This window comes from Eptatretus burgeri, unplaced genomic scaffold (assembly GCF_056783735.1).
Source record: "Eptatretus burgeri isolate ZD-2024b unplaced genomic scaffold, Ebu_testis_v1 Ebu_testis_scaffold_269, whole genome shotgun sequence".
NCBI lineage: Eukaryota > Metazoa > Chordata > Myxini > Myxiniformes > Myxinidae > Eptatretus > Eptatretus burgeri.
Window position 1 is genome coordinate 20680 of NW_028222218.1, and position 26475 is coordinate 47154.

General features: G+C 47.6%; 1 protein-coding gene across 12 annotated transcripts in view; it reads right to left on the reverse strand.

Moving 5' to 3' along the window:
- Positions 1-24213, reverse strand: part of LOC147007356 (dynein axonemal heavy chain 8-like) — a 42778-nt gene extending 18565 nt beyond the window's left edge. The window contains exons 1-6 of one of the 12 annotated variants that reach the window (XM_085867275.1): positions 23280-23374; positions 21743-21843; positions 15529-15610; positions 10888-11091; positions 6198-6300; positions 3001-3135 (exon numbers count right to left, since the gene is read on the reverse strand). In XM_085867275.1, the coding sequence (XP_085723401.1) occupies positions 3001-3135; positions 6198-6293 (231 nt within the window). In that variant the 5' untranslated portion in view covers positions 6294-6300; positions 10888-11091; positions 15529-15610; positions 21743-21843; positions 23280-23374. Of the gene's footprint in view, positions 1-2706; positions 2803-3000; positions 3136-6197; positions 6301-10887; positions 11092-15528; positions 15611-21742; positions 21844-23279 lie in introns of those variants that run through there. The other 11 variants (XM_085867279.1, XM_085867280.1, XM_085867274.1 and 8 more) reach the window with 11 other exon arrangements.
- Positions 24214-26475: the final 2262 nt, after the last annotated feature.

Below are 26475 nucleotides of genomic sequence, written 5' to 3' on the forward strand. Positions count from 1 at the left end.
TGCTTCAGGGAATCCTGAAGAGTTGTGGAGTGCCTTCAGTAACACTATCCTTGATGTTGCCAGTGGATGTCTTGGAACACACCGAAGGGTGAAGAAGAACTTTGTCTCTCAAGGGACAATGAATACCATTGACCAGAGTTGCAGGACCAGGCCTAATGGTGGAGCTGAGCTGTTGAGGGAGTTGAGGCATAAAACTGTACGTGCGCTGAGGGCGGACAAGGAGGTCTATGTGTAAGGAATCTGTGAGGGGGTAGAGCATCACCTGTGGTCAGGTGATTATCGTCCTGCTTGCAAAGGAATTCTTTCATCGCGTTCCTCCAAACCCGTCCCTCGGTGTACTGCAGTTAGAGCAGAGAGTGGTGGAGCTTGATAGAGGAGTCTGAAATGAAGGCCCGCTGGGCCGGTTACTTTGAGCAACTGCACCAGGATGATACACCAGCTGGTGAGTTGGATGCCATGGGTGTTACTGTCCTTATTGCTGACCCTACAATCAACTGTGAACCGTCTTAGGTTGTGGGAAGACAGGCTGTGGTGAACTACTTGAAAGGGGGTAAAGCTCCTGGGATCTGTGACATTCATGCTGAACTTTTCAATGCTGGTGAAAAGGCAGTACTCATGTGGTTGCACGCAGTTCTCTTTGGAGCAAAGGCATCAGCCTAACTGATGGGAAGGGGAGCCTTGTTGTCCCTCGAAGGAAAGGGAGGGGTGGTCGTCAGGCATGATCCCAACTACCGAGGGTTGACGCTGCTCTCAATGCCTTGCAACGTCTTTGCTCGGATAATTCTTGATAGTGTTCGCCACCATCTGTTTGAGCACAAGAGCCCACACCAGTCGGGCTTTACCCCAAAGAGGTCAAGAGGTTATGTTTTTGCTCTCCGGGTCTTCACCAAACGCAGACGAGAGTTTTGGCAGGGACTGCTTGAAGCCTATCTTGATCTCTGCAAAGTGTTTGATTCTGGGAATCGGGATGCCCTCTTGCGGATTCTCAGTCTTCGTGGAGTGCCACCTGAACGAAGCAATCTTATTTCTGAACTATACTCTGGTACTGAGAGTGCTGTGAGGTGTGGTGGTTCCATGTCTGACTTATTTCCAATTGTGACTGGAGTTTTTCAGGGGTGTGTATTGGCTCCCACACTTTTCAGCGCTTGCATGGACTGGATTCTGGGGAGGATGTCGGAGAGATCAAGCTGCGGTGCATCGTTTGAAAGTTTTGAGATCTCTCACCTTGATTTCTCAGATGATGCAGTCACTGGATATCCCAAAAGATTGTGGAGACATTGCATATCCTGATGGGAGTCCTCAAGGTGCGGAATGAGGAGTCGGAGTCTTTGGGATTATGGGTTTCCTGTGTCAAAACTAAGAGTCAGGCTTTCAATGGCAACTTGGATGTTGCATTCTTGTCTGTACCTGTTTGTGGTGAGGATGTTGAGGTCGTAGAGAGATTCACTTACCTTGGCAGTGACATTCGTGTCTCCGCATGTTGTGAGCGAGAGGTTTAGAGACATCTGGGGAGTCATGGATTCACTGTACCACGGGGTGTGGTGCTGTCGGGACCGATGCAGGATGACAAAAGTCCGAGTCTGAGGTCCTTGGTACTTCCAGTCTTACTCTACGGATGTGAAACTTGAATTCTGACCAGGGATCTGAGATGTAGAGTGAAGTCCTTCGGTACCAGATCTCTTCGGAGAATCCAATGCTCTCACTGGTCAGACTTTGTATCCGATGAGAGGTTGCTAAGAGAGACTCAGATGAGATTTGTTTCCTGTATAGTCCATGTGCAACTGTGGCTGTCTGGACATGTGTCTCGTTTTCCTGACGCTGATCCTGCTCACCAGATTCTCTCAGCGAGGGAGCCTCGTGAGTGGAGGAGGCCGATGGGCCGACCACGATCCTCATGGTTTCAGCAGGTTGGTCGGCATCTCAAGGAGATGGGGATGGGCCAGGCATCTGCCTGGAAGGATGGCCAGACGGAGGCCGCTGGAGTACCGGCGAAAGTGGACGCAGCGACATGCTACTTCTGTGCATGTTCCCATACCTGACCTGATGTCTCTGCAGTTTGCATCACTGCTGCGAGCGCAGTTATGGGGTGCCCTCTGGTGGATGGAGCAGGACTTCAAGGAATTTGGCCAGGGTACCGAGCGATAGCTTCCCAACTCTTCACGAAGAATACCCGTCAGATCTTTAAAGTTCACCAACTCATACGAGCAGATGGAACACCTCGTTTAACATCCATCCAAGGGATATCACACACATTGATGACTCGCCCTGCCTACGAGACACCAGGATGACAGTTTATCACTCTGCCTAGATTCAAATCTGGACGAGCCGGCTCAGAGGTGAAAGACTTCAAAAAATACAATGAAACACCGACACTGCATCACATAGAAACTACACAGAATTTACTTATTCCTTTGAGATTGTACGTGGCTGCAAGCCACAATAATAGGATATGGAAAATGTGAATAAAGCAACAAGATAAATCTGTGTAATTGGATTCAATGTATACGAGCTAACCCCCTCCCCACCGCAAAGCTCACCTGCCCCATTCACCTTTCCCAGGCACGCACAATAAATTGATGACTATTTTCAAAAAAATTGTCGGAAAAATTATTTTGTTTTGATGACACAGCTTGTCCAAACACGGCAATTGCCAAAGGATTTCAAGCAAAAACTTCACCGTTTAAACTAACCAACGGATAAACTCACCAATCCCCGGAGGTTGTGCTTATTGGTAAAAGAAGATCACAACTCTTCGACCTTCCTTTGCGCAGAAATTGATGAGAGGTTGAATCTAAACAATATCTTAAAAAAAAAAAAAAACTTTTTAAATACATGAAACTTGGAAATGAAATGGACATCAAAAATGTAGCAGCACAATGAAATACAAAATGTTTATCTTTCAATCAAACTTACTTTTTTTATAAAGCAAAACAAATAATATTGTTTTGACATTGCTTAAAAAAAGAGAAACAACACAATCTGGGAAACAACAAGACTTACTGACAGCGAATCCAAAATGAACTCCTCAACAGCAGTCTGCTCGATTCCCAATCTTTTTGATAGAACCTCAAAAAGATATTTCATAGCCGGTTCAACTTGAAGCTTTCTTTGCTCTCTTTGTGCTTTGTATCGAGCCTGCAAGAAATAATAAATAAATACTGATATATATATATATATATATATATATATATATATATATATATATATATATATATATATATATATATATATATATATATATCACCATTTCTTTCATACCATGAAGGCAATTCACACTCAGAGAGGGTGGAGTCATAAGCAAAGAGATAAAGAGGATTTTCCAGAGAGTCGGAGAGATCATTGATGAAAACCAGAAAAAGAACAGGGCCCAGAACACTGAATTGAGGAACTCCAGTCTGGACAGGAAGAGGGGATGAAAGAACTCCATTTAGAGCCACACGTTGGCTGCGACAGGAGAGGAAGTCTGCGAGCCATGAGTGGAGATGGCCTTGGATACCATGGGAAGAGAGTTTGGTGAGCAGAGCAGGGTGCCAGAAAATGTCAAAAGCATGCAATATGTCTCGGGATATGGCTCTGAGTTCATGTCTGGCATTGAGGACCTCCATCCATTGTTGGGAAAGCAGAAGCAGCATATCCAGGGTAGAATGACCTGGTCTGAAACCAAATTGATGATCGGAAATCAGACCATTGGAGAAGAGGAAGGATTTAATGTCTGAAGCGATGATGGATTTCATAGCCTAACTGATGATTTGGAGAAGGCTGATTGGTCTGTAGTTTCAGGGATCTGTTTTCGCACCTTTTTTATGCAGGGCAGTAATGTTTGCTGATTTCCAAGCAGATGGAAGATGACCTTGAGCAAATGAGAGGGTGAATAGAACAGAGAGAGGGTGAGCAACAGCAGAGCAGCAGGTTTTAAAGACACGTGGGCTGATGCCGTCTGGGCCAGTTGCAGAATCTATGTCGAGGTGTGACAGCAATCTCTCCACTTTGTCAGACGAAAAGGACACAAAGTCCAGGGACAGTTGGGTGCGACTGTGTAAGGTGGGTAGAGAAAGCGATGGGTTTCAGACAAGATTTTGATGCAAACACCGGGTTTAGGCATTCAGCCTTTTCACGTGTGGTATCAGCAGTGCGGCCATTTGAGGTAAGGGAGGGGATGGAGAGGGAACATCCACCACAAACAGATTTGATTAGATGCCACCAGGATTTGGAGGAGGGAGAGGTTTGAGAGTTCAGACTTTTGCTTGGAAAGATGGTGTTTTCTGGCTCTCCTGAGGGTAGATACACACTTGTAACGAGCTTTATGGATGGAGCTGAGATTACCCTCAGTTGGGTTTGCTTTCCACGAGGCATAAGCAAGTTGTTTCAGGACAACAGCCTGGCCACAAGCTTCAATGAACCATGGGCGGGAGGAAGGGTCGGACAACTGAAGACGAGAGGAGATAAATCTGTACATGAGGGAGAGCAAGTTTCTTTGAAAGAATTCCCAGGATGAGTTGATGTCGGAGAAAGTAGCGATGGGAGACCAGTGTAGAAATTTGATGGCTGCTCGGAGACCCTGCCAGTTGGCTTGAGTGAAATGCCAGACTGGACGGTGCTGAGGTGGTTCTCTGATAACACCCAGAGAGAAGTCATTAAACCAGTTTCATTCCTCCAGGGGTTATCAATTAAACTGAATCAGTTGATGTGGGAAAGAGTGTCAAGAACTCGCTCACACAGCATAAGGAATACACGAATATTTATTGCAGGACAGGACAATGAAAATGGAAGAACCTGGACAGTAAATAAAAAATATATATATTTATTACTAATAAAAAAATTAAAATCTCATATTCTAGTTATCTCGACCCACCGAAGGTGTGAATGAAACACTGGGATTTTTTTTACGTGATCCTTCACCATTGAGAGATCGGACTAAAAAACGAAATACAGCATGATATCTCAAAAAGTTGTGGACGGATTCAGACAAAATTTGGTGGACACATTGGATGTGTGACGAGGAAGAATTGATTCAATTTTGGTGAAGATCCGAATATAAATCAGCATACAAATAATTTAATTTTTTAATTGATTGTTCACCATTGAGAGATCTGGCAAAATTGATGAATATCACAATATCTCAAAAAGTTGTGGATAGATTCGGACGAAACTTGGACACATTAGGTGACAAGGACGAATTGATTCAATTTTGGTGAAGATCCGAATAAGAATCCGCATACAATAATTATTTATTTTTTAATTGATTGTTCACCATTGAGAGATCTGGCGAAATTGATGAATATCACAATATCTCAAAAAGTTGTGGATAGATTCGGACGAAACTTGGACACATTGGGTGACAAGGACGAATTGATTCAATTTTGGTGAAGATCCGAATCCGAATCCGAATACAAGATTTATTTAATTTTTGAAGTATTTCTTCACCATTGATCGGGCCAAAAATGATATCTCGCCTGATGTTTCAAAAATGTATTGGTCCCGATATGTTTTCATGGATTAGACATTACGTAGCACAGGTATGCGCTCTACCGAGTGCCCTTCTACGTCGTTTTTAATGTTTTAATCTCGCATCAAGAACCTGACTGATATCATGTTGCATCAGTGGGGAAAAAATTATCAAAATGTCGAGCAATTTGGAGGTGAAAAGCAGAAATCTGCCAAATGGTATCAGTCTAAGATATCGATTATACAATTTGTTGACAAACTTACTGGTCCGGTTGTCCTGACAAGACGGTGCAGCGTACTCACCTTTAAGTTGTCTCGACCTGGGTTCAATTCCTGACCAGATTATAAACTGTCGGATTGATGCTTCACAAGCAGAATCAATTTCATCGCAAAGCAAGCCGGCCCTCAGATATACCATAAGGTGGGAACACATCTGCTAAGATAAGTTGGTGGACGTTGAGGTCCCATGGTATTTTGACGAAGATGGGATAAGTCATCACCAACACTTTGCCAAATTATTGCCATAATCTGCTTGGGGCACTGCATCAGCAGTTTCATTACTCTTCCAGAAAAGATTCTCCCTGCGTGGCCGAACTCATAATTTATTCCCATCCGATGATGCATACTAGATCAGGGATGGGTGGCAGAGGTGGTGGTGGTCACGTCAATTTTGTTGTCCTTTGCGGTTCTGAGATCTAACAACAGGCTGCTTTGTGCTCAAATTCAAAAATTCAAAGCAAAAGTGTCATAACCTGCTTCTCTTTGTTGGTTTCTTGGCTAATAACTCCGTAGCTGCGAGTTGTCCTGCATTCTTCACCTTGTTTGAAACCATCTTGAGTTGATTCCATTTTATACCTGCAGACAGCAATGGTTCCATCACAATGTGATTTTTCAGTGTGTAAATTATTCTTTCAAGACAAAGTGAAGATCAAAACGTACATTTCCCCATATATCCCAAACACCAACTAAATAGGGCAGGCTGGAATTTACTTAAACACGTTTAGGTTCATTCAAAGTACACCGTCACCGCTGTAACATTCATCCAAATCTGTAACTTTTTGAAAAGTAGGCAATTAATCGAAAAATGAATAAAAATTAATCGATTAATTGATTAATCGATAAATCAAAAATTCCGTTTAAATCGCCAAATAGCATGTTCATTGTGGGCTCCAAATATCAGTTTCCGAGCCCAAAAGGTCCCCGAGATATTTCCCCGATGAGAACGAAAATAAATAATTAATAAATCGATGTAAGCCTGGTGTTGGCTTCGTGGTTCGGGTGGCAGCCGCTGGCTTGGGGTCTTAGGGTCCTGAGTTTCAGCCATATTTGCTGCTGAATTAACGCCAGGTGGGGTTGACTCAGCCCGTCAGCCTTCTGAGGTCGGCGAAATGAGTACTAATTGTACTGGCTGAGGGGCACTGCATCAGTGGCAAAGTCGTGCCCCAACTAAATGATAGTGACCCGGCAACCGAGCTGTCACACGTCTGGTGTTGGCTTCGCGGTTCGGGTGGTGGTTTGGGATCCTCGGGTCCTGAATTCAAGACATGTTTTTCCGCTGAATTAACACCAGGTGGGGTTGACTCAGCCTGTCATCCTTCAGAGGTCGGTGAAATGAGCCCCAGTGTATTGTTAATAGTGTGCTGACCTTTCCCAGGTTGTGATTTTTTTTAACCCCCTTCTCCCTCTCTTATTTTTGTTCGTCAGTTGGTTTGTTCTTTTTTACGTTTTCCCCCACTTTCCCCCTTCCTCTTGTTGTCATGTTTGACCTTGTTCTCCCCACGCGTCCTTCTCACTCTCACTGTTGTTGGTGTTTCCCCCCATTCCACTGTGCTCCAGCTCTTCCATGAGCCTCGACCATGTATACGACATGCAGAGATGCCAACTTTTGGAAATCAGAATTAGGGAGGATTTGCAACCGACACCAAATAATGTGCGTGAAGCGCACATCTCGAGCGCGGAGCGCTCGACCCTTGCGGCGGGGTCCAGGGCCTGCCTTAGGGCCCTGGAAGCTCTGGGGTTCTAGACGCTCTCTCGTGCCCTCTGAGCCCTATTTTGGAGCATTTAACATGTTAAGAATTCCCACTTTTTGAACAAAAAAAGGGGAAAATTGTGCACTTTTTAATGTTACATGTATGTTAATATTAGTAAGTTAGGGGACAATCAAAGATTAACAAAAAGCACAAAAGAAGCAATATTTTTCTTACCTTACTGGCTGGTACTACTGCTGCTTGCTTTTTCCATGGCAGCTTTGCTGAGTGACAGCTGTGTGGCTCTTTTAGCCCTTCTGATTATGTCTTTGCTGTATTCTCTCTGGTAGCAAGGGGTGCTATGAGCTAGTTTTTCAATTAAGAGAGCTTCCAGGGTTTTGACACTCAAATTGGGACGAAATTCAGTATGATTCTTCCGTACAAGACTGAGTGCCCGCTCACATGATGCGTTCGAATGAGGAATGACCAAGATTCCCTTCATCACTTTGCTCAAATTAGGATACTTCTTGGCACCAGTGCAGGGATCTGTGAGCTGTGAAATCCGATGCCACTGCTCATCCACTCTCACTGTCTCAGTAGCAATTGTAGCTATGGAGGCGTCTGCCTGGTAGTGAGCGAATTCACTCTCAAGACTGTCTATGTCACTATCACCGCCACTGAACAGACAGGGAATTTCTTGATGAAAAACTCCACACAGTCAAACCCCACTTCTTGGTGTAGCTTAACATCCAGCACCTGAGCATGCTTGGCTAATTCATCATCTAGCGGCCAGGTTTTGAAGATGTAATTGCAGGCTTTCACATAATATGAGCGAACTGCACTGAAGAAACCTTGGATGTCTGACTCACTCAGAGTGAAGGTGGATTTCTTGAGACTCCTTTGTTCCCTTATATACAGTTTGGCATCGTTCCCAATCATGAGGTCCTCATCATTCTTCTGATGATTTCTGTCAGAGAAGGGTACATTTACCAGAGCAACCGATGACACCGATGGTTTCAAAAACCGTACGAAGATATCTTTCAGAAGACCATTCAATTCTCCGTGCAGGAGATGAATACAGGGTTCGTCTCTTTGGAGCAGAAGATTCCCCTTCTCAAAAAGCTTGTTAGCATATCGAAGGAAGAAACAATAGAGTTTTGTTTGTGGAGACAAGAACATCCTGTTGACACGTTTTTCTCTAGATTCCTGCACAGTGTTTGAGGAAGATGCGCTTTTAGTTGTAGAACTCGTAGTACACTTAGCCGCAGGGCGATCACACTTGCGTTTACTGCCAGCAGAAGAGGTCAGACTCGTAGTACCAGATCCAATTTTACGTTTGAGGAGAGAGCTTGAGGTAGGTGCAGCCAAGGAAGAAGACCTCTGATTCGAAGGTTTTGCTGAGCTTCTATCAAGTGATTTGGCAAAAGCAGAACTTAACTTGGGTCCTTCTTTGCCTGTAGATGGGACTATCACAGTCTTTCTCGACTCTGAAGGGATCTGCTTTGTAGATGAACGTGATGAAGGGCCGGTGATGCTACCTGCTCTCAGCATTGGTTTTGGTGCTGTCCCTGCTGTCTTCTTCGCAGCAGATACTGCAGTGGTAGTGGTGAATGCTGCTCCACTAGTGCTTGATCCTGCAGTGCCAGTACTGGCAGTAGATACAGTGCCGTCCTTCTTGCTCGTTGTTAGAGTCTTGGCTACAGTTGGTTGCATTTTTCTTCGTACTTCTTCTTTGAAGAAGAGGCGAAGTGGCTCCCACTGTTCAATCAGCCTGTCTAGGCACTGACCAAGGGACAGCCACCTTGTTGCGACATGCTTCAGAATCTTGTGTGTCGGGGCATCACAGAGTTCTTGCAGTGCTTTCACTCCTTTGACGCGTTTACTACTTTTGTCCAAGTAGTAGTAAATATCGATGAGAAAGTCATCTAATTCAATGGGTAAGGCCTGAGCCGCCTTCTTGGCCGTATTGTGCATCATATGGCAAGGGCATCCCATGATGTAGCACTCTGGATTTTGTTTGTGGATATAAGCAGCGACTCCTTTGTGCTTGCCCACCATGACAGAGGCATTATCAGCACAAAAGGAAACACAATTTCCCCACGGAACTTTCCTGTCACTGAACTCATGATCAAGCAGTTTGAAAATGTTTTCTCCAGTGGAATCTTGTTTGCACGCAGGCAAACTTAGCAAACCTTGCTTCACAATCCCAGCACTGTTGTCATAGTACGAAATCAGGACAGGATATAGCTGGGCCTCACCACTGTCATTGCTACCGTCTGTAGCTAGGCTAAATGGAGCTAGTCTAGCAATATCGGCAATAGATGAAGCAGTAACATTTGACAACTCACCAATTATTGCTGAAGTTTTTGTTCTTGCACATCCATACTTTGAAGCAACTTTTGAATCTGGAAACATCTTTTGAAATCGAGGTCCAGCATGATCTGAGACTGATATGGGCAAGTTATGTTCCACAATAAATCCACTAAAGAGAAGTTCCGCTCGGGTAACATCCTCTTCCTCGCTTGTCCCTTGTTTGGTGAAATAATTCAGAAGTGTACCGGTACTCGTGCTCGAAGATCTCTCCTTTGCAATGTCCGTGTGCCGTTTGCTTCCAACGTGCTTCCGAATATCATCGCGACCTCCGTGCTCAACTGAAATATCAACGCTGCATACTGTACAATACGCATGATGAATTCCTCTTTCAGACTTTCGAATACACGGGTATTGGAGACTGTATTCGGTCTTGTACTTCTGAGACCATTTCTTGGTCTTCGTAGCTTCTTTTCTGCCATTTCGTAATCAACATCGAGGGCTTGAAGCATCAGTAACTTCGAAGTCGATGTTCCACAGCTGCAGCGCGACTCGTAGAACTCTAGCGGCTGTTAAACACCGCACGGTGGTCGCGACCGCCGGGCTGGTACGGGGCCCAGCTGCATGCAGTGAGCGTATCGCATGCATATACACTGTGCATACATACCGCATGCACTGTATTGCACACATACCGCATGCACTAAATCTCAGTGCATGATCGCATAAGCGAGATCCAGACCCAATGTTTCGCTGCTCCTCATTTGAATTTGCAATTTTTTACGTACAATTTGGTAGCAGCGAACGTTATGGAGTTACCACATGCTATACGTAGCAGACGATGCTTTTCATTCAATTCTCATACTAGTACATTCTGATTAGTGAACAGTGCAAAAATATCAAAATTTCGGGAGGATAAGGATAGTGATCGTAAGGGCGGGAGTTTGGGTGAATTTTCGGAAGCCTCCCGATGAAATCGGGAGGGTTGGCATCTGTGTATATATATGTATATATTCTTTTCTTTCCTGGAATAGTGCAGGCCTCAACTGTTTGATGTGTGAGGTTGGAGTGTGTGAGCGAGGTGGCGTCGAGGTGTATCGGGGTAAAACGTTGGTGCCAGGTGCGATACAAGTGAGACCTGAGAATTTCAGAAAGGTGAGATACTCACAGTGAAGTTCCACGTGAATCGAAGCTTCAGCAGTGGAGCCATTTGCTGTCTTCGCCACACACCTGTAGATGCCGGCATCTTTTAATTTTGCCTCGTGTATCACGAGCATCGCCTCTTTCTCCTGGGAAGAGGCCTCGACACGGTACTGCAATCCCACTGGTTTCCCACTTGGAGAAAACCACCAAACGTCAGCATCCTCGTCCGCTGGGAAAGGAAACAAAAGGGGGTTGGTGAGGTCTCGGATGGAGGGTTAGTTGGGTGAAAGGGGTGAAGAAAGACAATGTTACAAGAACTAAATGGAGAAGGTACAAGGCTGCATGAAAAAAACAATTCAATAATTACTGTCCACTCGCAACTACAACCTGTCACTGAAGCCATGGGAATATTGAGGGGAGGGGGGGGAGAAAGAGGGAGGGGGAAACGAGAAGGGGTTGGGGAGTGAGGAGGGGGGAGCATCGAGGGGTGAGGAAGAACGGAGCAAGGAAAGGGGGAAGATTGAGGAAGGGGGGATGTGGAGAGAGAGACACCTCATCAAAGGTCGCTATACACTCTGGAAGGAGGGGTGGGAGTGAGGAGGATAGGCAAGAGAGGAGGGATGGAGGGGGAAGTTGGAAAGGGGGGTGGGGTTAAGGGGAGGTAATCGTGAGGGGAGGGGGTTCTGGAGTTGCGTTTCGAAGGGATGCTTAGCTTCGACAGCTGAGGGGGAAAGGGGGTGAGGTGATCTCGACTTACGTTTGGTTGTGGGACTTGTGCAAAAATGGGGAGGGGGAGGGTACTGCAGGATTAAACAAAATGGGGTACGTTAAAACACCATGTCAACACTGTTACGAATTTGGAAACCGATCACACACAACATCCAGGTTCCTATAGCTCGGTTATATCAGTAAGTCTGTGTTTTATAGACAGCTTCCTTCCCTTGTCTTGTGGGTGAATCAATGTAAATGCGCTGTGATTTATTTTAATAATTAGTTTTATCGGGATTCTGCAGAGAAGAACAACGACCCTCCCGCCCCGAGATTCCTGCAGTGTAAACAAGAATGATGGTTAGAAGGATGCTGCAAGCTGAGGACGATCATCCCCCGCCCCGAGATTTTCCGGGCGCGCTGGGGAGGGGGAGAGTTGAGCACGCCGGAGCCCATAAAAGCGAGCCAGCAGCGGGCAGCGAGCAAGCAGTAAGCAGCGGGCCAGCCAGCCGGCAAGGAGAAGCGAAAGGAGCGAGAAGCGAAAGGAGCGAGGAGAAGCGTAAGGAGAGAGGGCTCGTGTTGCTCATCGCGTTGGAGCGCTCGTGTTGCGGGAGCGCTCGTCTCCGGAGGCCTGGAATGGTCTTGCCACTGCCGTCTGGAACGTCTGCTTCCTCCTCCTCCTCCTGAGGATTGAGCTTGAGAGGGACCATCCGCCGCCGGAGTCGGAAGGGTCGCGTGTCATCACCAGAGAGAACGGAGTCGACGTTTTGGTTGCCGGGACGGGCACCGAACCGAGTCATCCTGAAGACCTCAAGAGGAGGACAGGTCCAAGGTAGACCCTGCCCCTCGGCTCCACTATCCTCCGAGCTGAAGACCGAAATAAAGGCGTCAGCCACCATTTCTTTTGGGTGTGTGTGTGTGTGTGTGTGTGTGTGTGTGTGTGTGTGTGTGTGTGTGTGTGTGTGTGTGTGTGTGTGTGTGTGTGTGTGTGTGTGTGTGTTTATGTGTCCGTGAGCCCGTCCTCGAAGTAGTGAATTGTATATTATATTTTCGCCTGTATATTATTTGCCTTGCTTGATATTCGGTTTAACCCTGCCTCTTGCGTGCTCCCCTAATTCCCCCCCCCCATTATTGTTGAACAAATACCCTGATTGTTAAATGTATCAGCTCGTTTTGTGTTTCTTTCATTGGTTCGACATGACGCGTGATTGAGAATAAGTAAAAGCTGTTACGACACGAAGGGGACATTTGGACCGACGGTTCTTGACGATTAAACCGCTCGGAATCGCACACGGAACGAGCGCACTAAGCGGCTCGTTTTCGTACGAGTTCCGTCGAGGGTGAATTTCCCTGGTAGTTGGACCACGTGGGTATTTAGGTGAATTGAAAATGGCAATCGACCCTACCCCACGTGGTCTATCTATTGGCGAACCTCGGTCCGATAGAGGACCCGTCGGCTCCGAACTTATCCGGGGCGACGACCTATACATTTCGGGTGATCGGTCGGACCAACTTGCAGCTCCATCTAGCGGTCGTGCTAACGGCCAATACCCGGCCCCGCAACAATACAACATGTGGAGACCTCCTGTAGATGTCCATGAAGGGTGGAGAGAGAGGAGGTTTGGGGGGAAGTAAGTATGGGAGAGGGGGAGGGACGACAGGGTCAGGGGAAGGGAGATAAAATGCACCCAAACAACAACATTTTCATTTTTAAGTGCTGGGTTCGACAAAAAACTAGGTGGGAGCATTTAAAACCCACACGAGACAACAGGCAAAGGCCTGAGCCTCGTCCTGGGGAGGAGTTGCTCTCTTCATCAAAGACTCCATTCCTCACTCTCCATGCACTGCCCTCACTCCCCCAACACACCCAGGGATACCTCTGGCTATGGCTTCCCCTCAACTCCCACCTCATGTTTATATGTGTACTGTACCGTCCACCAAACAGTGATGACTCCATCTCCACCTCACTATTCGAAAACATGGACCAACTTGTATCCTTTCATCCGAACTCTCTCTTCCTCATATGTGGTGACTTCAATTGTCATCAGGCCAGTTGGCTCGGTGTGGGTACCTCTCTCACCTGTCATGGCACTTCAGCAAAAGCTTTCTGCGACTCATTGGGACTGACTCAATCGGTCAATTTTCCGACCCGGATCTCAACCAATGGTACTCTAGCTCTTCTGGATGTGATTTTGACAAATTTCCCTGAAAATATCTGCCGCTCTTCCTCCGCTCCTCCTCCGCTCCAAGCGGTTCTTCTGACCACATCCTTGTCAAAGTGGACATCTCTCTGGCTGTTATCAGAGAACCACCTCACCGCCGTCGAGTCTGGCAATTCACTTAAGCTGACTGGCAGGGTCTCCAAGCAGCCATCAAACTCATAGACTGATCTCCTATCGCTACTTTCTCCAACATCAACTCATCCTGGAAATTCTTTCAAAGAAACTTGCTCTCCCTCATGAACAGATTTATCCCCTGTCGTCTTCAGTTGTCCTACCCTTCCTCCCGCCCATGGAACACTGAAGTTTGTGGTGAGGCAGTTGTCCTGAAACAACTTGCCTTTGCCTCTCAGTTCCTTCCATAAAGCTCGGAACAAGTGTGTATCGACCCTCAGGAGAGCCAGAAAACATCATCTTTCGAAGCTCAAGTCTGAACTTTCAAACCTCTCTCCTACTCCAAATTCTGGTGGCATTTAATCAAATCTGCTTCTGGTGTATGTTCGCCCTCCATCCCCTCCCTTAACTCAAATGTCCGCACTGCTGATACCGCATGTGAAAGGCTGAATGCCAAAACTCCATGTTTGCTTCTTCGTCTTGTGTCTGAAACCCATCGCTTTCTGGACCCACCTTACCCAGTCGCACCTTGCTGCTCCTGGACTCTGTGTCCTTTTCTCCTGACAAGGTGGCGAGTTTGTTGTCAAACCTCGACTCAGATTCTGCAACAGGTCCAGACGGCATCAGCCCACGTGTCCGACAAACCTGCTCTGCTGCTGTTGCTCACCCTCTCATTTGCTCAAGGTCATCTGCCATCTGCTTGGAAATCAGCAAACATTACCACCCTGCATAAAAAGGTGCAAAAACAGATCCCTGCAACTACAGACCAATCAGCCTTCTCCCAATCATCAGCAAGGTTATAGAATCCATCATCGCTTCAGACATTAAATCCTACCTCTTCTCCAATGGCTTAATTTCCGATCATCAATTTGGTTTCAGACCAGGTCACTCGACCCTGGCTATGCTGCTGCAGCTATCCCAACAATGGATGGAGGTCCTCAATGCCGGACATGAAATCAGAGCCATATCCCTGGACATATCGCGTGCTTTTGACACGGTCTGGCACCCTGCCCTGCTCACCAAACTCTCTTCCTTTGGTATTCAAGGCCATCTCCACTCATGGCTCACAGACTTCCTCTCCTGTCGCAGCCAACGTGTGGCCCTCAATGGAGTTCTTTCATCCCCTCTTCCTGTCCAGGCTGGAGTTCCTCAGGGTGGCGTTCTGGGCCCTGTTCTTTTTCTGATTTTCATCAATGATCTATCCGACTCTCTTCGGCCGTGGGCATTTCCTATGAAAAGGCCCTAAAAACACTTTTCGTTCCGAGGAAGGGGTGCGAGGTGAACTTTGGGCTGCTTGTAGACACGTGTATGGTAGACATTAGGACAAAAGTTCTCCACGAGATTTTAGCCCAATAAGGCACAGTGAGCTGTCGAAGTTGGTCGCCAGGGTGTGAAAAGTGACATTTTGGCTTTTCCCCTTTTTGCCGATCGTATATCTCGGCGAATATACATCTCCCAAGCCTCAACTCTACGGGGGCGTCAGACACAACAACATAGCTCACGAATCAGAAGTATCGACCATGTAAACACTTTATTGTCAAGATAATGAAAACTGCAACAAGGTGCATCATTCAGAAAAAAGCGATTTTTGAGGAATTCCTTCATTTTTACGAGCCTGTATCTACCTCCAATACCGACCGAGATGTCTGAAATGACTGAAGACCACAGAACGTTCTACTGTCTTCCTCTTTTGGAAATATCGTGGTCCTGGGGTGGCCAATGTGGAAAATATAAACAATGCAAATCGTTACTTTAGCCTGAGCACGATCAAATCTTTTTATTATCACTAATTATCTCGATATTGAGAAGGCTTCATCTTCCACATCGACTGACCTAGAGATTTGAAACTGCGCGTACAGATACAACCACCTGCTTACTTAACATTAATGGATTATCGCCATCATACTCTGACAGTAATTAGGCACTTCGTCATTAAAAGACGGATAACATTCTCATCTTATACACTTTCTGTGCAAACAGAAATGGAAATGTGAACAGCGAAGCTGTTAACTAACCTACACCACATTCTGCTAAGGGAAGACGACACAGAATCATCTTCACAAAATTACTAATTAATTCTTAATTATCTTCCTATGACTGATTAAGCCATGTATCACAATCTGTCAATCTCACTGAAACACGAATGGAAATTCACACATCGGTGGGAAACAAAATCAAAAATTATCAATATCTCGCAATGGCAAGGTGGAACCTTATTGGTCCTCGGGATTTGTTTACTGAGCCTTAAGTGAATGGATAATGAACCTTATAAAATGAACCTTATTTGTCATAGAGACAATAGCTGCTACATCAAGGAAATGCGTTACTGAAAAGCCATGCCACGACTAGATCATTACTGGAAGGACTAGGAAGATGGATGTCGACGAAAAGCTGTGGTTATGTGACATTAGTTATACTGAATCCGCGCATTAGTTATTTTCATCTAACCGTCATCAGCATCATCATCGGCGTCGTCGTCCTGTTCATTCCCCCCTTCGAATAATTCTTCGGTCGGTGTTTTCAAACTATTCTCACAATTCCGACACTTGCAGGACAAGGTAGAGGAGTGACACGAACACTGTCCTGTTTTGCAGTTTGACATTTTACAGGCGCAGTTGACAACCTGCAATATCATTTCTGGGGCAGGGTCCTGTGTCATCCACAGAATTGACAATTCGTCCCCTGTCATTCGCCAGCCATGGCCAAATGGAGTAGGAGCATTGATCAAGGGGGATAGCGCCCGTCGATATATGGTGGCTTGATAGTGAGCACGCAGAATATGTTGGTGCAGGGCGTCATTTGTAGGTTGCATAGACTGTTCTCCTGGTGACGAAGCCAAACAAAATACTCTGTATCTTGTGTCATTCACATCCGCTGCCGACTCTTGACCGTAAATAGCACAAACGAACCTCACCAATGAAGTCACGGTTTCTGCTGCTATATCGAAATCGGACCCCAGCCTCGCACGAAAGTCTCGTTTTTGGAGATGGCTGAAAAGGTCTTCTTTTTTTCCTTTACCATAAAAACAACTTGTCGAGTCGCATCCGGTCAGGATGTGAAATCCAACGAGAGCCTGAGACAATTCCTCCCCCAAGTTACTTCTGATGCGTCCGATGTCGATCACACGGGCGCGAGTTTTCACGCCAGTTGAAAAAAAACAAATTCGCCTGTATTTGCGCACCGAGTGCAACAGCGATCACTGCGACGTCAGTATCGGGACTGTGAATGACAATATCACGGTAGCTGGAACCGGCGTGCTTTGCATGGAGCATGAGGCGGGTGTCCGCTTCCTCGTGATCGCACTGCAACTCATCCACTAACTGTACACATATCTCACCTGATGTCGCTTTCAGCACGTGACACTGGTCAGAATGTGTCACATAAATGCTGTAATCGCACCCTAGGTTAGGCAGACTGGTTGACCGCCAAGTGGTGAAGAGAAAACCAATCAGTGCTTCTTTATTCTTACCACTGGCGAGAAACTTCTTCCACTGACTTGGGACTTTTTGATCGGGGCCGTACAACAATCTGGTTACACTTAAGTACCTTGGGTACTTCGTCGAGAATGCTCAGCATTTTTGATTGAGATGTCAGGGTATCGATCACACACAAAATCTATCCTAGAGCTGCCAAAACTCACCATTATTTTAATGAGGGCAGCTTGGATATTTTGAGCCAGGTTGAGAAATGTCTCCGGTATACGGACAAGTCCCTGAATCACAGCCATGCCATCGACTATAACAGCAGGGTCGTGAGGCATTGAAAGAGCAAGGACATTGTCTACCCTACGCTCCATCAAATCCATCAACGCGGATTTATTGGTTTTTGCAAGACCACCATCCGCACTGGGAAGGGGAAGCGAGACAGGACTTAGCGAATATGAAAGTCCCTCTCGCATGTCGAGTTGCCGCGTCTGACCAATGATCAGCAGTCGTCCGAACAAATTACGATCAGCTTTCAGGGTCATTTCTTCCTGAGATGTTACCCTCGAAGTACTTTTCACTTGTGCAGTGAAAGTTTTGAGCTTCTGAGCCTTGAGGATGGAGTAGAAATCGACAGTGTTCGTCAACAAGCGGGATTCCATAAAACCGCAGAGTAAATGTTCACCGGTTTCATAGGCATTGAGGAGATCATGCTTCACAGTGGGGCTTGCAATGATCCCAGAACTAATGCTTACCAAATCAGCTTTCGGATCGAAAGGATCCATCATTGAGGTGGTGGTAGACATGAGGTTCTGTATGTGTCTCTCATCCCTTATTGTACGAGCTGTATCCAAATCCTTCCGACGACGTGATTCAGAATGACTACCCGCTAGGTTCTGACATTGTCGGGTTATAGCCGCACGTTCATTCTGTGAAAGGATCCAGCGGTGAACGGCTGCTCCATCAAGGCTGAAGTTGGTGATTCCTGTTGATGTTTTCGAATCACGGTTGACAGTCTGCTCGATAGCCTGGTCGCAAGCTATAGAGGCAAAAACCATGGTGGTCTTGTCGTTGGACTGTCCACTGACCACGTTCACGAAGTTCGGCATAGCACTGAGGACGGGTCTCCGGAAGGCCAATCATTTCAACCCAATAAGCCGTCAAATATCGGGAATAATGTACTCGATCGTACGAAAAAAACCATGGCAACATAGATCTGGTTGCAGGGAGATGGAGCTCCCAGTTGGATTCCCGAGGGGCTCGAATGAAAAGGAGCAATATAGTCACCATCTCCAAGTATGACGTCCAGAAATCGAAGGTGGGATGAAACTTCCTTTGCTCTTCAACAAACTTGTCGTACACAGACAGAATGGCAAATCAAAATGATCAAATTTGATTTAGCTCATAACAAATAGCTCGGTAACGTACCTGCTGTGGAGTGTTTCAGCTTTAACTAGTTTATCACGCTTTGGCCCGTGGACTCGGTTAAGATAACGTGACTCTTTCTTGCAAACGATGCAAATACGTGGGAGGATGTGGCCTTGTGAAGAGATTGGCAATGCCGATGTTGATCGCAGACTCTTCTTTGGTGATGACAGCACACCAGGCTTTTGAACAGAAGCATCCACTGCAGATACTTCAGTAGCTCCCTCAAAAACATGCAAGCATCGTTTCTTACTCGCAAGCCGTCTCTTTTTATCGGTGAACCGTCTGTAGCACGTCGGATGGTAACCAGCACTCGGTGGAATATTGGTGAAGCCAATGCCAGCATGGCTGTGATAACGCGACCGGGCGATGTCACCCCTTGCCCCGGGTAAATGTAGCCATTTTCCCAAGCACTCGCGATATTTACCCCTTCTAACCTCAGGAAATGGACATACATTCTGTTCTTGTACCGATGACAGATGCAAAACGCACCATGAAGGCGACTGACTTCTCCTGGGATTTTGCTCGGGACATCACTAAGTTAAGGCCGACGTGGAAGCTGCCACGACAGTACAAGTAGTACCCGTGTTTACAAAAATACGGCTGCTGATTGGTTGCAGCTGATATTGCTACGCCAGCTGGCCGACTTCTCGGCCAACGTACGCAGTTAATCGCCGATTACACTTTGAAAAATAGTGCGTGTAACTTCTAATTAATGCTCAGACTTGGTCGTTGTTTACACGTTACAGCAAATATAATTTAGACCATATTGTGAGTGAAAATAAGTCGCACCCTTTTCACGGAACGAAACGGAACGATAGCAGCGGACAGCCCACGGCCTATCTGGAAAATCCTCTTTATCTCTTTGCTCATGACTCCACCCTCTGCTGTACCATCTGTTATCCCTCAGACCGGCAAGCAGCAGCTTCTTCACTCACTGCAGATCTGGATAAAATCACAAACTGGTCCAACTCGTGGAACATGTCTTTCAATCCGGACAAATCTCACACTCTCACAACGTCTCTCCGAAAGGACCGTTGAGAACCACCCACCCCATCCACTCTCTCAACAATCCTCTGGAAGAAGTCCTTTCATTCAAGCTTCTGGTATTCACGATCTGCCATGATCTTTCCTGGAAAAGCCATATTTCAAACCTGGCCTCCAAAGCCAGTCATCGACTGGGAATCCTCCGTCGTGCAAAGTCCTTCCTCGGCCCACCTGACAGCTCCTGACCACTTACAAAGCTTTCGTCCGCAGCCTGATGGAGTACTGCGCTCCCCTCTGGGCTGGTGCTCCTGCCTCCCACCTTTCTCGGCTTCACGCTGTGGAAACCAAGGCATTTCGGATCATTGGTATCTCCCGCAATGAGGCTGAGTCTTTGGGCCTCTCACTCTCTCACCGCAGGCAGGTCGGTGGTCTTTCTGTCTTCTACTGTCTCCTCTCCCGTCTCGCCCCCCCCCACCCCTGATCTCTGCGATTTGTCCCCACCACTGTCTCGTAAAACTACCAAAATCACAAATCACTGCTCACCTTCACTCTTTCATTCCTCTTTTTTCCCACCTTTGGAATAAACTCCCTCACTCTATTCAATCCCATTCTTCCCTCCAGGCCTTCAAAACAGCTGTTCACCACCTCTTGTCATCCCCCATTCAAATCCTCGATATTTTCTACCCCCGTTAATCCACCCCAAGCCCACCTCCTTCAAATTCCCTGCTTTCCTTCCTGAAAGTACCTGTGATGTCCATCTTGTATTCCCCATGTTCCTCGCCCCCATCCCTCTCCCTTCCACAGATCTCCTAATGTCTCTGTTCCCCACTGTTTTGTCCTTCCCACTCCCGCCCCTCTTGTCTCATGCCCCCTTGCTGTGTGTTCTGTGTTGGCTCTCATAAGAGCCTCGACAAGGTATGCAAAAGAAAAAGAAAAAAGGCCTGCCTGCAAGCATGCATGCTAGCTCATGCAGCGACCTTTGCACTCATCCGGTTGGCTCACTCTGAATCTGATTTGTACAGGCTACACTCAGGGGAAGCCGTTTTAAATTCAAAATTAAGCTGTCAGTCCTCAACAGTTCCCTTAACATAGTGAGACGGGTGGAGGAGGGAGAGGGTGGGGTGGAAGAAAGAGGAAGGGGAGGGAGAGGGCGGGAGGTTGGAGAGAGAGGAAAGAGGGGGAGATTAAAGGGGGGAGAGGGGAGGGTGGGAGAGGGAGAGGGGAGATAAGGGAGAGGGATGAGTGGAGAAGAGTGGAGAGGGGAAGAGAGAGGAGAGGGGAGGGAGAGGAAAGGGGAGAAGAGGAGGGGTCAGAGAAGGAGAGGGAGAGGGGTGGGCGAGAAAATCAGAGGGGTGGGAGATGGCGGAGAGGGGAGAGTGGAGGGGGAGAGGGAAGGGGATATGGGGGATTCCGGTAGACGTGAGGGCCAATTTAACATCCATCCGAGAGACAGCGCACACATTGATGAATAACCATGCCTGTGAAACACCAAAATGACTCCTTATAGCTGAGTTGGAATTCAAACCCAGGCTATACAGCTTAGAGCAAGCATGCGAAAGTTACCTTTGGGCTCACCTGCCGTGATGTGTCGATTCACTGCTTTGTAACAACTGAAAACATTTTTTTACTCATATTAATTATCTAATTTCTTTTGCTTTCCTAAACTCCAGAAATGTCACGGTATCGCCAAGAAAGCTTGTAGAGAACGAAGCTTGAAGAGATTGAAGCTTAAAGAGCACACGCCAAGTTGCTTCAGCACTCAAGCAAGCACTTCAACGAAACATTTGATAAGGAACGGCTGGCTTGGCAAGCGCTAGCTAGCTGCTTGAAAACTGAACACAACCCTGGACATCTCAACAGCAAACAGTAGATCGAAAACATCGACAAAAGGACATTTTTTTTTTAAATTAAAGACTTCAAATATGAATAAGCTAATTAAATAAGGCTGGCTAGCTTGGCAAGCGATTATCGATCGGTCATATAAACACCATGCACCCAGAGATACCTGTAATGTCAAGCAATGTCTGAGTTGAACAAATGAACACTTTCTTTTTTAGCAGTCGGAACTGCTGTTGAGATCAACCAAGAACTTTAAATTTTGAAATTCTGCAAAGATCAAGACATTTCAGAGGTTATGGCATGTGCGGAAATGAAATAAAGCCACGAATGCCGGCGTATCCAGGCGTTTATAAGAATTGCAATGTCTCCAGCGATTCGTGGAAATGATATTCAGACATTCGATGATGTGAATGAAGAAAGTGAAAAAGAACTTTTTCATTAATAAACCGTTACGGCCTCTTCCAAGTGAAGGCATTGCTGAGCAGGCCCCCAAAAAATTGCAAATTAAGACCCCAGCGAGGGACAGCGAGGTGACCAAGGATGAGCCTTAATAATGGATAATTAAATAAGGCCGTTCATTTATCTTTAAAGGGGATGTTTAAATCCACCCAAACACACAAATTTCACTCATGCACGACCTTGGAGTTCCCTTATTATGCACGCAAAGTTTGGGGCCGCTCGGTTTCATAGTTTTGGAGTTATGGTGGACTGACGAACAGACGGACAGATTGACTCACGGACGGACTGGCTGAATGACAGACACACACTGACATTTATTAGTACAGATTATCAGCCCCTTTTGGACTTTGTCTGAAACGGGGACTTACGGATTTGGTCTCCATTTTCGTGTCCGTGCGTGCGTGTGTGCGTCCTCAGCCATACCTCAGATATGTACACAGTAAACACCGATTTGATTCGTACTTGGCACAAAGACGACGCATGATGGGATACATATGCACGTCGTTTCTTTTCGGCATTCCACCCAAGATGGCCGACTGGCGGCCATTTTAGTTGTCAAACAAAACCCGATCTTCAACACGTCCTCAACCGTGTCTCGGACAAGCATTCACCGACGTTGTTCAAACTTGGCACCCGGATAACGAACGATGGCTTGCATATGCACCTCGTTTATCTTCGAGAATAGATCCAAGATGGGCGACTGGGGGCCATTTTGTTACGGAAATGTGTCCCCAACCATTTCTCAGACATGCATGGTCCTTAGTTTGTTCAAACTTGGTCCAAGCATGGAACATGATGGCGTACACGTGCACCTCGCTTTATTTTGGATCTGATCAAAGATGGCTAACTGGTGGACTGGCAGCCATTTTAGTTGTACATAAATATGGGCTATCCCTTTAACTCCACACAGCGAAATTACGACAACAGTGGGGGCGATGACATCTTACGTCTTTATTACTTGTTGAATTGGTTTTTTTCGTGCAGTCTTGGGCCTTCTCAGATCGCCAGAGCTTAATCGTCTTAGTTTTGTCATCCTGTCTCGGAGGGATTCCAAGGTGTAGTTTAGTGACAAAGAGGCAGAATGTTCAGTCAGCATCCAGTAATAAAGGGTCCACTGGGCACCTGCTGCACCTGCAGTGCAGTGAGAGAGGCTGCCTCGCCCGATTCGTATACCCAGATCACCCACACTTCCACCTCTGAGCAAACCTTTTACTTTTGAAGAATGCAGATTGGAACTTACTGACCTTGGCATAGGAAGATTTTCGTATCACCAACACCAATCTCTCCTCGAGATGGAGATACTTTCACCTGGAGCGTGAGGCCTGTGGAATGTCAGGAGCGACTGATTAGTGGGAGTAAAGATGTGAAGGAGAACGAAAATCGTGACACAATGGACAAAGGGGATTGAATGCGATGACTTGAGGGAACAACCTTCCAAGCTTTAGTCGTGAAATTGAGGAGTGTCCTTGAGATATAATTCATCATGAAGCTTGTAGTTACAGAACAAACCAAAACTACACTTGGTAGAGTGAATACCTCCTCCAGGATGAACAGTTTACGTGTTGTATTCCACTGATAGGTTGGATCTGAATCCGGACCTGAACCAAGATCGAATCGGTTGTTGTTGTTACCGACCCAACTCATCCACCAAGTTTGGCCTGAATCCATCCATAACCTTGTGAGATGTTGTACTATGTATCATTTTAGCCCCGATCTCTCAATGGTGAAGAATCACTTGAAAAATTCTCATCTGCAGATCCTGATCTTCATCAAAATTGAATGGATTTGTCCTTGTCCCACACACATAACGTATCCACCAAGTTTGGTCAGAATCCATCCAGAACCTTGTGAGATTTTGTGCGATTATATATTGTTTTTGGCCCCGTCTCTCATTGGTGAAGAATCATATGAAAAATTCTCGGATCTGAATGCGAATTTGGATCTTCACCAAAATCGAATAAATTCGTCCTTGTGACACACCCAATCTGTCCTCCAAATTTCGTCCGAATCCGTCCCCAACTTTTTGAAATATCCTGCTCACAGACAGACAGACAGACAGACAGGAGTGAAAACTTCACCTCCGTCAACCTTAGGTGGTGATGGTAATAGTTCATGAAAGATTTCCTCCACCAAGTCTTTGTGAACTCGTACGTGAGTTGAGATGAAAGAGAGGGTGATCCACCTCACACACCCCCGCCGGATCTCTCACTCTTCCGTCTCACACACCCCCCTCCAGACCACTCACTCTTCCATCTCACTCACCCCCATCCAGATCACCCACTCTTCCATCCCACACACCCCCATCCAGATCAGCCACTCTTCCATCTCACTCAGCCCGGTCCAGATCCCCCACTCTTCCATTTCACACCCCCTCCAGATCACCCACTCTTCCATCTCACACACCCTCCAGATCACCCACTCTTCTATCTCACACACCCCTCCAGATCACCCACTCTTCCATCTCACTCACCCCCCGCCCCAGATCACCCACTCTTCCATCTCACACACCCCCAGATCACCCACTCTTCATCTCACTCACCCTCCCAGATCACTCACTCTTCCATCTCATGTACCCCCCCACCAACATCAACACTTCCATCTCACCCCCCCAGATCACCCACACTTCCATCTCACCCCCGCTCCAGATCACCCACTCTTCAATCTCACTCACCACCAGATCACAGACTCTTCTATCTCATTCACCCCCCAGATCTCCCACTCTTCCATCTCACTCACCCCCTCCAGATCACCCACTCTTCCATCTCACTCACCCCCTCCCTCACCCCCCAGATCACCCACTCTTCCATCTCACACACCCCTCCCCCGCCCTCCAGAGCACCGACTCTTCCATCTCACACACCCCTCCAGATCACCCACTCTTCCATCTCACTCACCCCCACCCTCCAGATCACCCACTCTTCCATCTCACTCACCCCCCGCCCTCCAGATCACCCACTCTTCCATCTCACCCCCACCCCCAGATCACCCACTCTTTCATCTCACCACCCCACCCCAGATCACCTACTCTTCCATCTCACACCCCCCCCCAGATCACCCACACTTCCATCTCACCCCCCCCCGATCACCCACTCTTCCATCTCACCCCACCCCCAGATCACCCACTCTTTCATCTCATTCACCCCCCCCACCGCCCAGATCACCCACTCTTTCATCTCACTCACCCCCCCCCCCACCGCCCAGATCACCCACTCTTCCATCCCGTACATCTGTCTCTCCTCGATCTCATGTGTTCCTCGGATCACCCAAAGTACAAAGATTCAGTTCGCTCCATGTACACGAGGGTACACGTGGAATTGGGAGACAGGACGAGCTCATTTGACCCATGGAGCACGTGGTACCCGGGTGGTGAGTGCAGTGGACAGGTGGGCATGAGTGCAGTGGACAGGGGGTGGGTGAGTGCAGTGGACAGGGGGTGGGTGAGTGCAGTGGACAGGGGGTGGGTGAGTGCAGTGGACAGGGGGTGGGTGAGTGCAGTGGACAGGGGGCGGGTCACTGCAGTGGACAGGAGGTGTGTGAGCGCAGTGGACAGGCGGCGAGCATGAATGCAGTGGGCAGGGGGTGGGCATCAGTGCAGTGGGCAGCGGGTGGGTGAGTGCAGTGGACAGGAGGTGGATGAGTGCAGTGGACAGGGGGTGGGCATGAGTGCAGTGGACAGGGGGTGTGTGAGTTCAGTGGGCAGGGGGTGGGTGAGTGCAGTGGACAGGGGTGGGTGAGTGCAGTGGACAGGGGGTGGGTGAGTGCAGTGGACAGGGGGTGGGTGAGTGCAGTGGACAGGGGTGGGTGAGTGCAGTGGACAGGGGGTGGGTGAGTGCAGTGGACAGGGGGTGGGTGAGTGCAGTGGACAGGGGGTGGGCATGAGTGCAGTGGACAGGGGTGGGCATGAGTGCAGTGGACAGGGGGTGGGTGAGTGCAGTGGACAGGGGGTGGGCATGAGTGCAGTGGACAGGGGTGGGTGAGTGCAGTGGACAGGGGGTGGGCATGAGTGCAGTGGACAGGGGGTGGGTGAGTGCAGTGGACAAGGCGGTGGGTGAGTTCAGTGGACAGGGGGTGGGTGAGTGCAGTGGGACAGGGGGTGGGTGAGTGCAGTGGACAGGGGTGGGTGAGTGCAGTGGACAGGGGTGGGTGAGTGCAGTGGACAGGGGGTGGGTGAGTGCAGTGGACAGGGGGTGGGTGAGTGCAGTGGACAGGAGGTGGGTGAGTGCAGTGGACAGGGGTGGGCATGAGTGCATTGGACAGGGGGTGGGCATCAGTGCAGTGGGCAGGGGTGGGTGAGTGCAGTGGACAGGGGGTGGGCATGAGTGCATTGGACAGGGGTGGGCATGAGTGCAGTGGGCAGGGGTGGGTGAGTGCAGTGGACAGGCGGTGGGTGAGTGCAGTGGACAGGGGTGGGTGAGTGCAGTGGACAGGGGTGGGTGGTGC